Raw genomic sequence first — 13,378 nt, forward strand, 5'->3', positions numbered from 1 at the left:
TTAAGACAGAAATATTGAAATAACTAAAGTATTACTGTGAAACTAAGTAATTTCAATATTTTTTTAAGCTTTGACTTACCAATACCGTATTTAGCTCTACGGGGCAACTTAAACTGAAAACAAAATGGATTTAATTTCCCACCTCTTTATAGCAATGTTGAATTAAGGTCATGAGTACTACAACAGTAAAAGTAACAGAGTAACAACAGGTTAATGTTAGCAACGCGCAGTGACGCCTAGTTGGCTGGATAGTTTGCTCAATTTCAATATTTTTTTTTTGTTGAGCTAACTTTAACTTCTTTAACTGATACTGCTGGTACAATAATAATGTAATATGCCTTAAAACTTTCTAAATTCCTATTTTATTTAATGTTATAAACCTTAGCAAATCAGTGTAATTGCAAAGTTTTGTAGCAAAATTTTTACATGATTACAGATACACCAATTCAACCTGGTAAAATTATTACAATGTCAGTTACACCAAAATTGTGAAGGAAATCTGAAAAGTTCACACCTGAAAATGTCCGTGTAATTGTATTTTTTTTAAAGCTAGAATTTTTTTACGTATACCATTCGAAAGAGCAGAAAAAACTAAGAAAAACTGTATATTTAACTCAAAAACCGTATTTTGTCAGTTACCCCAAGTGAACCTGCAACTGACGATATAGTTCCAAAATACTGGACTGTCCTGTCGATGACATTGACAGTGGGGCGCCACCGTCAATACCGGATCGCTGGTTCAGATTTTTGCCATGTTGGAAACCATATAGTTGAACGATGGTAGCGCCCCCCTGTCATTGAGTTTGGCGGGACAGTTCAGCGTGGGTCATCTATACATACGGATCAATTTTGTACAAACGTTAAAATAATTCAATTGACAGTTGACAGCTGATTTTTATTTTTCCTTCAAGATTGTCCTCTCAGCTCTCATGCACTATGTGTAAACAAATTGAAATAAAAGTTTAGATAAATAATTACTTGGTAAAAATATTATTTTCAATCATGGATAGATTTGAGTATATGGAAGCTCGCCTTTTCGAGGGTGAAAACTATCTTAAGCGTGATAAAAACGTGAAAATATACGATGGTGACGACAAGGTACCAATTTATCTACTTTATGTGAATAATTTGGATCAATGTATGATGTATGACCAATTTGAGGACCTTATTGTTACAGACACAGTTTATTGATGGGGAAGTGGTATTAACAACTCATAGAATACTGTGGGGTAAGCCAGGTGATATACCAAAAGGACTTGTATGTTTATCTCTTCATTTGTACTATGTTTTCTTCATTGAAGAAGAGAGTGGAGGTGTATTTGGTCTTGGCGGCCCAAAACGGATAATACTGAATCTATCCCCAGCACTTCCAGGTAAATAAATTGTTACATAATTACAATATTAATTTGTGTGGAATGAAAGTAAATCCCCCCTTTCATTGTTTAGGTAAAAGACCTGGTCCAGCTGTAGTAAGCACATACCACTTCATCAAGCTGTCATTCAAGGATGGCATTGATCCTGCATTCTACAAAGCCTTACAAGATGCCATAGCTTCAAAAGCCTGGGAGAGACCAACTCCCATATCATCTCCGATGAGCTCCTCAAGTCCCAGTTCTACTCCTAGACCATCTGTGACTCCAGTGAACTCTAAAATTAGGTCTGGAATTGTTGGTATTGAGAGAAGCATTGAAGAACAGCACAGAGCCACTGACCAAAGTATAAGTGTGGCTTTTAAGGACTTAACTAAGCTTATGGAAAAAGCTAAAGATATGGTTGCCATATCAAAAAATATATCTACTAAAATCAGGGTAAGAAGAGAACTGACTTTGATTCTTTTTATGTATTTTTAAATTCTTAGACCATAAGAATTTCCTAAATGAAATGTATGATTGATAATTTCAGGAAAAGCAAGGTGATATCTCTGAAGATGACACAGTGAGGTTCAAATCTTACCTGATGAGTCTGGGTATTGATGATCCAGTGACTAGAGACACTTTTAGGTCAGACTCCGACTACTACATGGGTCTTTCACAACAGATTTCTGATATGATGGTTGCTGTGTTGATGGTAAGACAATTTAACTTACACAATGCTCAGTCCATGCACTCTTTTTCTAACTAATTTCTTTCCAATCTCCAATCGGGATAAAAGAAAATATTAATAAAAAAAAGGAAAGAAGAGTGAATGAATTTTTGGAATACCTTGGATTAGAAAAATGTAATTCATGTTTATTATTTTATAATTTACAGGAATGTGGAGGTATTATGTCATTAGCTGATGTATGGTGCAGAGTAAACAGAGCCAGAGGCCTAGAACTTATCTCTCCTGAGGATTTATTGAATGCTTGCAAGTAAGTTGGTCTTTGTTCATCATAATAGGGATGTTTCCTGTCCTGGGTAAAAAAGCAAGAGTTTGAATTAGTCCATTGGTTAACTTATCAAAAAATATGTATACTCAACACATATTTTTCACATTTACAAACTAATCAAAATTGAGAGATAAAGCGCGCGAAACTTCAAAAGAATAGACCCGTGACGTCAAGGCGTGCTTAAAAGTGGAGCACGTTGTGACGTCACGCAAAATTTCAACGCATATAACTTCGTTTGATTGACAAATAAAAATATACGTGTCCAATATTTTTTTAGGAAACTAGCCTAATAAAAGTTTCCTTTAATTTTAGATTATTACAAACGATCGGAGCCCCGATGTCACTTCGCAAGTTTCCTAGCGGCGCCTGCGTGATTCAGCTAAACGGTCACAGGGATGAGGAAGTAGCCAAAACTACAAGTGAAATGGTAATAAATTGTTGTTCCCTTTATCCATTAAAAAAATTTAGATACTAAGCCATGATCATATATTAACAGAAAACATTGGGCTTGCCCTGAGAACCTTCTCAAAGTAAATCAGAGGTCAAATTAGTTAAGTGCACCAAAAGTCAATAGTCTTGCTATTGGCTTTTGGTGTACTTAACTCGTTTGACCTCATGCATGAAAAGTAACTAATACTATAGACTACTACATACCAGATGGGTAAGTTTCGTGCATATTTTCCTATTAATCCCATTGCAAAACTCTCCTGATGTTTCAGCTGGAAGACAATAATTACCTCACTCCAGTGAAGCTGTCGCAGATCGCAAACGTATCCGTCCTCCTTGCACGCGAGCACCTGCTCATCACAGAACGCTTAGGGCTAGCGTGTCGTGATGAATCCATTGAGGGATTAGCTTTCTATCCTAATTTGTTTTTGAAACAGGCTTCTTAATATTCATATTTATACAGGGTGTTAGGTAAATGGGTATATGAGCCGACACTAGCCCATGTTAACATGGGCATATAAATGGTATGGCGAAGTCAGAAATTTGATATCATCATTTTATTTTTTTAAATTTTCATTCAAAATAAATGTTATAAAATCCGATTTGTATGAAAAATAAAATAATTAATATGAAGATATCAATTTTCTGACTTCACCATACCATTTATATAACCATGTTAACATGGGCTAGTGTCGGCTCATATAGCCATTTACCTAACACCCTGTATAACCATGTTAAATAGTTTCTAATAAAAATACTGAAAATTCATGATGGTTGTTACTGTTTAAATTATGTATGGATTTATTATTTTGATTTTTAAAGCATCGCTAAACGTTTTTTCTGTTCAGCCCGAAGGTTAACTGGCAGAGAAAATCTTATTTATTGATTTTTCTTTGAACTCATACAGCGCCATCTAGTGTCAAACTAACAAAGTTTGTTTTATGAACTTTCTAGCAATCTGCAACTTCCAGACTAAAATTCTATTCTTTAATGGTCCCGCCATTTCTGGGACTGAATTCGCGTCTTCCTTAAGGGGGTGCAGCGCCGACGAAAAATTACGATTTGCTAGCCGAGATAGCGGTGGCGCAACGAACTAACACGATCGCACACAAACTACTTTACAGAGTAGAGACAAAAGAGACTCAATACAGAGTAAAAACACGCATTTCACTAATTTTGCTAAACAAAACGTGAGTTTATAATACTTTTTAATTAGGAAAAAGGAAGGATTTGATTTTTTGTTGGTATTGCTGCGAAAATTCTTACACAATAAAAATCCTAACTAATATTGATTCTTCTGATGAACAAAGGCGTTAAAAAAGTTTCGTAAAAGAGTATTTTTCCTAGACGTTCAATTCAAATAGGCTGTTAACGTAGCGTCTTTCCATTCTATACATGGCCAGAACGCAAGGGTGTGAAACTAATCGAGTATAGTTTGGAATTAACTTTTTTTTACTAAACTCTTCCAAACTATATGAGCAGTTACGCAAATACTGCGTACCTACTACTCTAAATAAAAATGTTATCGATTTATTTATTTAATCCTACCTAATCAGTTTATTTTGAAAAACCACTTACCCGCAAGAGTGTTAAAAATCTAGTTTTATATTGATTCGATAAAATTTATTTAAGTAATAAGAAATAAAAATACTCTTAAATCTAATTCCATATTTTACTGAATAAGTATCAAACTAACTTTTTCACACTCTTGTCAAGTGTAAGTGGTGTAGTAGGTATAGTTTGAAACGGAGAAGCGAGCATCCACAATAAAAATTAAACACGACTGTATTCAGTACGCAAAATTCGTGTCTACTTTGTACTGTAGTCGCAGATTTACGAAGAGTATTACAAAATATACACGAGCAGTTTCCTACGGCTGCGTTCTACCCATGTATACAGGGTGTGGTTTTGTAAAACAACGCCCATCTCTGGAGTGATAGTACATATGAAAGTTTATTGCAAAAAAATATAAATAAAATTTTAACTTATTACTTTATTACTAAAGAACTTCGTTCAAAATTCTCTTTTCTTTTCTCACTTCGCTTATTGTTTTGCGTTACTCATTTAGCATACTTTCTTTATACAGTGTGTCAGTCACGATAAAGTACACATATGAAAATAGGTGAAACTAAACCTATTTTTATCGACAAAAAAGAGGTCAAAAATGTTTAGAGGGTTTTTTTTTATAGAATTTTTTTCCTTCCGATTACTTAATGTAAAGAAAACGTAATAACTTTTACACTAAGAGGTATATCCTGATAAAATAAAAACAGTAATATTGCTAAATAACGTAACAATCGAAGTCATAACAAAAGAGATACTATTTGCATGCTCAGAGCCCCGATTACGGTAACTTTTATAACGTCTACAATCCAGACGCGTTTCTGATTCTGCGATACGATTGGTCAAAACAGCTGACGTACGCTGTTGAACGACCAATCGTATCGCAGAATCGAGAAGCGTGTCTGGATTGTTGACGTTAAAAGTTACCGTAATCGGGGCTCTGAGCCCCGATTACGGTAATTTTTAACGTCTACAATCCAGACGCGTTTCTGATTCTGCAATACGATTGGTCAAAACAGCTGACGTACGCTGTTGAACGACCAATCGTATCGCAGAATCGAGAAGCGTGTCTGGATTGTTGACGATAAAAGTTACCGTAATCGGGGCTCTGCGCTCTACACTACTCNGACTAAGCTTATGGAAAAAGCTAAAGACATGGTTGTCATATCCAAAAATATATCTACTAAAATCAGGGTAAGAAGAGAACTGACTTTAATTGTTTTTATGTATTTTTAAATTCTTACACCATAAGAATTTCCTAAATGAAATGTATGATTGATAATTTCAGGAAAAGCAAGGTGATATCTCCGAAGATGACACGGTTAGGTTCAAATCTTACCTGATGAGTCTGGGTATTGATGATCCAGTGACTAGAGACACTTTTAGGTCAGACTCCGACTACTACATGGGTCTTTCACAGCAGATTTCTGATATGATGGTTGCTGTGTTGATGGTAAGACAATTTAACTTACTCATGCACTCTTTTTCTAACTAATTTCTATGTTATCTCCAATCAGGATAAAAGAAAATATGAATAAAAAGATAAGTGAATGACTTTTTGGATTAGTATGGGTTAAAAAAAATTATTCATGAATGTTATTTTTTTTATAATTTACAGGAATGTGGAGGAATTATGTCATTAGCTGATGTATGGTGCAGAGTGAACAGAGCCAGAGGCCTAGAGCTTATCTCCCCCGAGGATTTATTGAATGCTTGCAAGTAAGTTGGTCTTCATTCATGCGCATAAGTATATGATTGGTCTGGTGCCCCTCCCACAGCCCCCCCAAGATGTCGGACTACTGATTTGAAGATGATAGTTGATAGTACTAACTCATGAGCTATGATACTAATCGTCTGATGAGGCATATCAGGGGCCAGGCCCCCCTGAAATAGAACCCTAGTCCATACGCTAATGTAATCATAACTTTTTTGTTCAGAGATTTTTTTTATAACCTGTCAATAGTATCAAATAAAAGTTACCTTTGATTTTAGATTATTACAAACGATCGGAGCCCCGATGTCACTTCGCAAGTTTCCTAGCGGCGCCTGCGTGATTCAGCTAAACGGTCACAGGGATGAAGAAGTAGCCAAAACTACAAGTGAAATGGTAATTGTTGTTCCCTTTATTCATAAACAAATTTTTAGTTACTAAGCCATGACTTTTATTTTAACAGAAAGTATTGTGCTTGTCTTGAAAACCTTCTCAAAGTGAGTCAGAGGTCAAATGAGTTAAGTGCACCAAAAGTCAATAGTCTTGCTATTGGCTTTTGGTGTACTTAACTCATTTGACTATTGACTTTTGATGTACTTAATTCATTTGACCTCATGAAAAGTAACTAAACTGGTATGGGTAAGTTTCGTGCATATTTTCTTATTAATCCCATTGCAAAACTTTCCTGTTGTTTCAGCTGGAAGACAATAATTACCTCACTCCAGTGAAGCTGTCGCAGATCGCAAACGTATCCGTCCTCCTTGCACGCGAGCACCTGCTCATCACAGAACGCTTAGGGCTAGCGTGTCGTGATGAATCCATTGAGGGATTAGCTTTCTATCCTAATTTGTTTTTGAAACAGGCTTCTTAATATTCATATTTATATTACCATGTTAAATAGTTTCTAATAAAAATACAGAAAATTCATGATGGTTGTTACTGTTTAAGTTTATACATATATGTAGGTATGTATTTATTCTTTTGCTTTTTAAATCATCGCTAAGCGATCTTTTTTGTATAGCCCGAAGGTTAACTGGCAGAGAAAACCTTATTTTATTTTTCTTTGAACTCTTACAGCGCCATCTAGTGTCAAACTTGTTTTGTGAACTTTGTACAACTTCATATCAAAATTATATTCCGGGACCGAATCCGCGTCTTCCGTAAAATAAAAAGCTCGGTAGTTCAATCACCTATCAAACCGCCGAAAAGAACTTATAAGAATAATATTAATGGAAGTAATAGAAATAATAGAACAAGTTAAGCGCAGAATGTGATTTATTATGAATAGCAAGGCGTCCTAACTTCACAAAAGCTTTTAGCTATTGTTATATTTATGTGAAAAGTTAAAAATCTTCATACCATTTGTAAACCATCTCACAAAAATATATCCATCTTATATTTTGGTTACATTGTACCAACATGCCTTACTAAATTACTATAATGGGTTCCTTAAAAATTACATTAAGTAGAAAGGTATGAAATGTATCAATTGATTAATTATTTTTTTGCAATAAACCCTACTTCTCTAATACAAAGCTTTGTTTCATATTATAATACTGTTACGAATTTTATCAAACTTATACAAAAATACATAATATTTGCACTGGCTGATCACAGATATAACACAAGCATAATAAGTACATTTTAAGTTTTGTGTTGATTATTTTATGAATGACATTATGCCAACATCTTACATCGCTACCTCGCCCATGTTAAATATCTCTTATCTAAATATGTATGATCCTTCGTCAAAATTATGTGATGATTATGTAACAAACATTATCCTATCCAAAAGTTAATTTTTAATGGATTATATTTGGACAATTGATTATACCTTATTTTACACACAATGCCAAGCACATTAGACGATACTAGAAATGTTTAAACTTATTAGTGAAAAAAGAAAAATTGTGCAGTGTAGAAGGGCTAAAAGGGCGCCCGATTGTAAGTATAAGGGTCACGTGACTTTATTACGCTCTTCTTCCTTGAAATAATTCCTCTACACAATGAGCAACGGGTAATCTGCACAAGTCCAAGACTACTACTGACAACAAAGTAATAATTGTTACCTTTAATTCATATTATCTTTGAATTGTTACAAATAAATCTCACAAGATTCAAAGTCATCAAGAGCCATTGTGTGGACAAACTTATGCATTAACAATGTTTCCATTTGGCCACTAAGTAGTACTTCCCATTGCGTAGATGATCCAGAGCCTCCAGTAATTGCCACAAGAGCTTGCAATGTATAGCATTCTTAAAACTACAAGCTTGAATCACACAATTTACTTGCATCAAACAGTTTAAATCTACTGAAGTTACTACTTTGAAAAAGCGGTAGAAAAAAAGGAGCAAAATAAAAATAAAACTAATTCTACATTACATTTTATTCCACGGAATGTCTTACACAAAATAAATTAATACTCAATAGCGCTTTTGAAATCTTTTGGTACTTGATTATGTTTTCCACAAAGCTCCCATGCTTTAAAATCGTCAGAGGAACGTAGGTTTTCTACGAAGCATTCAACCCCTCTGATGAATGGGAGAGCCATTTCATCATTTATCATTTCTGAGAGACGATGCAAATAGGATATATTCTTTGCAAGAGTTTCCTTGATCTTCACGGAGAGTGGTCGCTCAGTGCATTGCACTATGTCAAGCTGAAAAAAAAGTAATATTTTATTTTAAAAGATATTAGGCCTAAACGGTCAGATAATCATGGTCCATTCTAGAAGAAAATGGAAGATATCAAGTTAAACATTAATCCAATTAGAAACATTGTAGTCAAAAGAGAAATCATAGAAAGTAAATTAAAAATAGGACTTTTCTTATTCATAAAAAAGTGAAATGTGAATTATATTTTACTAGCTTTCCGCCCGCAGCTTCGCCCGCGTGGAATTTTGTCTGTCACAGAAAAACTTTATCACGCATGTTCCTGTTTAAAAAACTGCGATAAAAACTATCCTATGTCCTTTCCCAGGACTCAAACTATCTCTATGCCAAATTTCATCAAAATTGGTTCAGTGGTTTAGGCGTGAAAGAAAGACAGACAGTTACTTTCGCATTTATAATATTAGTAGATTTATTTCCACATAAACATGGCACTAAGTAATTATTTACCTTCTCTTCAATGATACTAGGCTGGAGACCAAGGTAAGTAGTCAAACATTCTGATAATGATTTCACTGTATTTGGCAAGCAGCCATTCTTATTTTTTGATATAATCAAGTCTCCCACCTGGAACAATAATATTGATTTAAATAAGGTGTTCTATCTAGTGAAATTACTATATTAACACTGAAATAAACATTACCTGAGTGTCAAATACAGAATTCAGTTTCACATTGTGCTTATGATACAAACTATCTGATATCTTTCTGCAATCATGAACAATCTTTTTAGGACTCTTGCCTTCAAGCATTTTTTTTAATCCGGCATCAAACGCGTGATACTGCATCACTTGTGTGTCAAATATGTAGATTTGTTGTGGAGTTGACAACACCACGAAAGGCATTTTGCATTTGCGTCCCATGTTGGCACCGTCAGTGCTGAGTCCGATATAATCGTATGACAGCAAGTCATCCATAGCCTCATGGAAACTATTATCAACTTGGTTTATGTAAATATACTTCTTTGCAACCTTTATTATATCTTCGCATTCTTTCTGTGAGATTTTCAGATGTTTTGGCTGATCATCTTCCTTCAGTTTGACTATGTCTCTGATTTCTGAGTTGTAGTAATGACACACCCCTTCACATTTGATCCCTTCATCTTCTTTTATGTTGTAGAGAGAAATTTTGGATTTGTCACTGTTCATGCTGTAAAACCTGCCTTCAATAACTTCAGAATTCTTTGTGTGAACTTGTAACAGTTCACCTTTCATGTATAAGTTATCCATGGTAATGGCTTATACAATAAAGTGTAATTTAATTAATCTTTCTTCACAGGTTTAGACGGTTTATCAGTTTCACTGTACGCCTTATAAATGTACAACCCTAACGTGACATGCAGAACGATAACCGCTATAACTGCGGAATACACACTGCTAGTAACTGGTTCTAGTCGTAATAGTCCATCGAAAAGAACCACCTTCACGGAGAAGAACGCCAGGACGGGTACTATTATGATCACCAAACAGTATTTGATAACTGTTCGAAAAACCTGGAAATCGGGTAGTTCCTGCAAAACAAATAGGTTAAGTATAGGTACTTAAAAAAGTGGACAAATAGAATATTGTTTATCAATTAAATACTCACATTTGCTCGACCTTCAATCATCATAAGAAAGGGTAAAATTAAATAAATAAAATAAAACAACGATCGTTATCACCCAACCTCATAAAACCAATCAATCACATGAGACAATTTCTAAATTATTTGAACGTCAGGTCGTCGCCATTTTTTCTGTCAATAATTTTAAGGAGTCTACACACTAGTGTAAAAATCGGTAAAAGAAATTCGTGTCTATGCACTGATGCTTCCGGTTCGGTTCTTTTTTTACGCGGCAAAAAGTTTAACTTTGTTTTGCTTCAAAAAATCTAGCAGAATACTAAAATATTAAACTAAAATTACACAACTTCTTTCATGGTTGTTACCTATTATGCATAAACGGAAGTGTTAAATTTTGGTCACGCATTGATAATGGACTTGATGATCGGTAATTTTCACCGCAAATGTGTCAAACAAATTCAACATTGTATTTAAATAACTGGGTTAACTGTATTGTATTTTTAAATGATTGCATGGATGTATTATTATTCCTTTCTCATATATTTTACTTTTAGTACGCAACCAAACGTTGCAGAATATGGTTGTTGTTTAAGAAAGTTTATTTTTCATACTAATTTTATTATAATGAAAATTTATTTATTTTCAATTGCTGCTGTTATGGCTTGTGTAAGTTTATCGGACATAATTATATTAAAATCTATCTAAATAGTTCATCATTTCGTATAAACTCGTTTGCATGCAGTTTCTATCGTTCTACAGATCGAGACAAAAGGCACTCTTGTTGATTTAAACGAAGTTCAAAAAACTATATTACAATGGAAGAATCACAATTTCTTAAACCTTAGCGAGGTTAGCTACATTATTTCTGCTTTGAATCAGATTCTTAAGGCTTTTTTCATTTAAAGATTAATGCAGTGTCTTGTTATAGATTGGCGTAGCTACAAATGGAATTTTTGATTTGACGGATGTAAAGAATAAATTATTACAGTGGAAAACTCAGAAGCTTGCTGCACTTTGTCCTTCAAATGGGTATGGCTCAATTATTATTTTGGTGAATGATGTAATCGGATTTGATTAATAGGGTCTAGTTACTGCCTTTAATTTAAGATAGAATGATGAATAACGTTCTCAATAATTTTATTCTCCCTAAGGGGTTGCATATTAACTTTATTTTGTTTTGGTTAACAGAGCTCAGCTTCAAAATTTACTCAATCTTGTATGCAGTACAGCTCAACCCACTAATGTTACTTTAAGAGATGCTTGTATCACGTGTTTTAGTCGAGTAACAGCAATGTCGGAGGTAAGTACCTACCTATTTCGATCTGTCCTCTATTATGAGGTTTATTAGCTCATTTAAAAAAAGTTGTATGCTAGTCCAAGTTACTCATACCAAATTCTCACAGTTATGACGTAATTTTAGAAGTTAAGCCTATGCGCGATTTAATAATTTATTTAGGACTAGCGGCCGCCCGCGACTTCGTACGCGTGGATCCCGTTTACCCCCTTCATCTATCTTACGCGGTTTAGATTTTTTCATACAAATGTTTTTTCCCGCTATCTCCCGTTCCCGTGGGAATTTTGCAATATCCTGTTGTTACTAAGCTTTAAGTTTACTAAGGTACCTGCATGCCAAATTTCAAGCGTCTAACTTAAGCGGTTTAGATTTTTCATACAAAAGAATTTTCCCGCTAATTCCCGTTCCCGTGGGAATTCCTGAGTATACTATAGCCTGCCCAGGAGTATGAAGAATAATTGTACCAAGTTTCGTTAAAATCCGTCAAGTAGTTTTTGTTTCTATAAGGAACATACAGACAGACAGACAGACAGACAGACAGACAAAAATTTTACTGATTGCATTTTTGGCATCAGTATCGATCACTAATCAACCCCTGATAGTTATTTTGAAAATATATATTTTCATGTACAGAATTGACCTCTCTACAGATTTATTATAAGTAGGTATAGAAGACCCGGAATAAGTTTTCATGCTATTTATTATAAACTTCTTCATATTAATGAATTTACTTCAGGTAATTTGTTTATAATAATAATAAGCTATGTTTTGTCAGGGACCGCAAGAATTAACTGCTCTGAGTGCTTGTGCTTCACAATATTTTGTTAACACTTCATATGCTGCTTGTGCAACTTCATTGGCGGTAAGATTTACATCTAGGTTTCATTTATGTTTTCTTTTTCATTAGATTAATAGGTAATAACCGGAATTATTTTTCAGGCTTTGTCAACGTCAGCTCTTAATGTACAGCCCTCTGGTTGCTATATGGGCTATTGTGATTTCGTTCGTTGCTTAAGAAGAACTAATTCCATTAACTTGGTATGTAAAACTTAGTTAAAGTAACTTTACAAGCAGGCACGGAGTGGCACTCTTCGACACTGTCGAAAAGCAAAGCACGAACTCCATACCCAAAAATCTGCAGCTAAGGCTGTTTTATTTTGGTCAAAGATTGTTTTTACTAGAAAACTAACTTTATACTCTTAAATTAATAATGGTTGGTACTATATTAGCTACTTTTCATGTGTTTGTAATTATATCTTGTTACGCAGATCACACAATGCACCAGAGAAGCTCGAACTGGTGTTAATATAACGGTAGATGCTGACAATGTTCGGTTTTATACAAACGTAACATCATGTTTATTGGCGAAAACCCGCTGCAGCAGCTTCAATCCAATCACAGGAGATCCCCAAATACCTGGTTCATCAACATCTGGATCCAGAATTAGCAACGCGCTGCAGTTTTCACAAAGCGGTGAACTCAGAATTCTTGCTTTCTCCGCGACTACACCAGTGTTGAATGCATTTTGTTCCAGTTCTACGAATTTGACGCAATCTAGCTGGCTTACTAATTCGTGTTAGTTACTAGTTTATTTTTATAGTTCATTAAATAAAAATAGAAACGATATAATTTTTATTTCATTATAATCTTCTTTGATTATAAGTGTAATTTTGTTTCAATTTGCTAAGTTGTAGTTTGTATTACATATTATTTGACTAGAAACCAATAAAAATAATTTAAGTGAGCTAATGCTAGATAAAGTGAGC

At 34.4% G+C, this 13,378-nt stretch overlaps 3 protein-coding genes across 6 annotated transcripts; 2 read left to right on the plus strand and 1 right to left on the minus strand.

Moving 5' to 3' along the window:
• The first annotated feature begins 925 nt into the window (after positions 1–925).
• Vps36 (vacuolar protein sorting 36) lies at positions 926–7,705 on the plus strand. Of its 4 annotated transcripts, none has more exons than XM_028321643.1 (8): positions 926–1,098; positions 1,178–1,373; positions 1,447–1,767; positions 5,532–5,572; positions 5,667–5,831; positions 5,997–6,097; positions 6,371–6,485; positions 6,787–7,705. In XM_028321643.1, exons 1-8 carry the CDS (start codon positions 1,003–1,005, stop codon positions 6,958–6,960), a joined length of 1,209 nt encoding a protein of 402 aa, XP_028177444.1. In that variant the 5' UTR covers positions 926–1,002; the 3' UTR covers positions 6,961–7,705. The 4 variants fall into 4 exon arrangements, with proteins under 4 accessions (XP_028177444.1, XP_028177445.1, XP_028177442.1 ...); XM_028321644.1 differs by having other exon boundaries at positions 1,447–1,741; positions 5,506–5,572; XM_028321641.1 differs by lacking the exons at positions 5,532–5,572; positions 5,667–5,831; positions 5,997–6,097 and adding exons at positions 1,903–2,067; positions 2,250–2,350 and having other exon boundaries at positions 1,447–1,808.
• Positions 7,706–8,087: 382 nt separating this feature from the next.
• Positions 8,088–10,511, minus strand: LOC114365149 (piRNA biogenesis protein EXD1). Its single transcript, XM_028321645.1, has 4 exons — positions 10,346–10,511; positions 9,403–10,268; positions 9,210–9,326; positions 8,088–8,749 (listed from the first exon to the last, which is right to left on the minus strand). The coding sequence occupies exons 2-4, from the start codon at positions 9,985–9,987 to the stop codon at positions 8,507–8,509; spliced, it is 945 nt and encodes a 314-aa protein (XP_028177446.1). The 5' UTR covers positions 9,988–10,268; positions 10,346–10,511; the 3' UTR covers positions 8,088–8,506.
• A 464-nt stretch (positions 10,512–10,975) lies between these two features.
• LOC114365136 (uncharacterized) lies at positions 10,976–13,192 on the plus strand. Its single transcript, XM_028321626.1, has 7 exons — positions 10,976–10,984; positions 11,078–11,167; positions 11,247–11,347; positions 11,507–11,618; positions 12,388–12,474; positions 12,552–12,650; positions 12,881–13,192. The coding sequence occupies exons 1-7, from the start codon at positions 10,976–10,978 to the stop codon at positions 13,190–13,192; spliced, it is 810 nt and encodes a 269-aa protein (XP_028177427.1).
• The last annotated feature ends 186 nt before the right edge of the window (positions 13,193–13,378 follow it).

This window comes from Ostrinia furnacalis, unplaced genomic scaffold (genome assembly GCF_004193835.3).
Source record: "Ostrinia furnacalis isolate ACB-3 unplaced genomic scaffold, ASM419383v2 OfSCF7556, whole genome shotgun sequence".
Taxonomy (NCBI): domain Eukaryota; kingdom Metazoa; phylum Arthropoda; class Insecta; order Lepidoptera; family Crambidae; genus Ostrinia; species Ostrinia furnacalis.

What these genes read in the sequence shown, in the direction of transcription:
- Vps36 (XM_028321641.1), top strand. Translation starts at nt 1,003, where the DNA reads ATGGATAGATTTGAGTATATGGAAGCTCGCCTTTTCGAGGGTGAAAAC. An exon ending in TATACGATGGTGACGACAAG is followed by an intron (nt 1,099 to 1,177) that starts GTACCAATTTAT and finishes TTATTGTTACAG; the next exon opens with ACACAGTTTATTGATGGGGA. An exon ending in CCAAAACTACAAGTGAAATG is followed by an intron (nt 6,486 to 6,786) that starts GTAATTGTTGTT and finishes CTGTTGTTTCAG; the next exon opens with CTGGAAGACAATAATTACCT.
- LOC114365149 (XM_028321645.1), bottom strand. Translation starts at nt 9,987, where the DNA reads ATGGATAACTTATACATGAAAGGTGAACTGTTACAAGTTCACACAAAG. An exon ending in ATTCTGTATTTGACACTCAG is followed by an intron (nt 9,327 to 9,402) that starts GTAATGTTTATT and finishes TTATTGTTCCAG; the next exon opens with GTGGGAGACTTGATTATATC. An exon ending in CTAGTATCATTGAAGAGAAG is followed by an intron (nt 8,750 to 9,209) that starts GTAAATAATTAC and finishes CTTTTTTTTCAG; the next exon opens with CTTGACATAGTGCAATGCAC.
- LOC114365136 (XM_028321626.1), top strand. An exon ending in GCACTTTGTCCTTCAAATGG is followed by an intron (nt 11,348 to 11,506) that starts GTATGGCTCAAT and finishes TTTGGTTAACAG; the next exon opens with AGCTCAGCTTCAAAATTTAC. An exon ending in GAGTAACAGCAATGTCGGAG is followed by an intron (nt 11,619 to 12,387) that starts GTAAGTACCTAC and finishes ATGTTTTGTCAG; the next exon opens with GGACCGCAAGAATTAACTGC.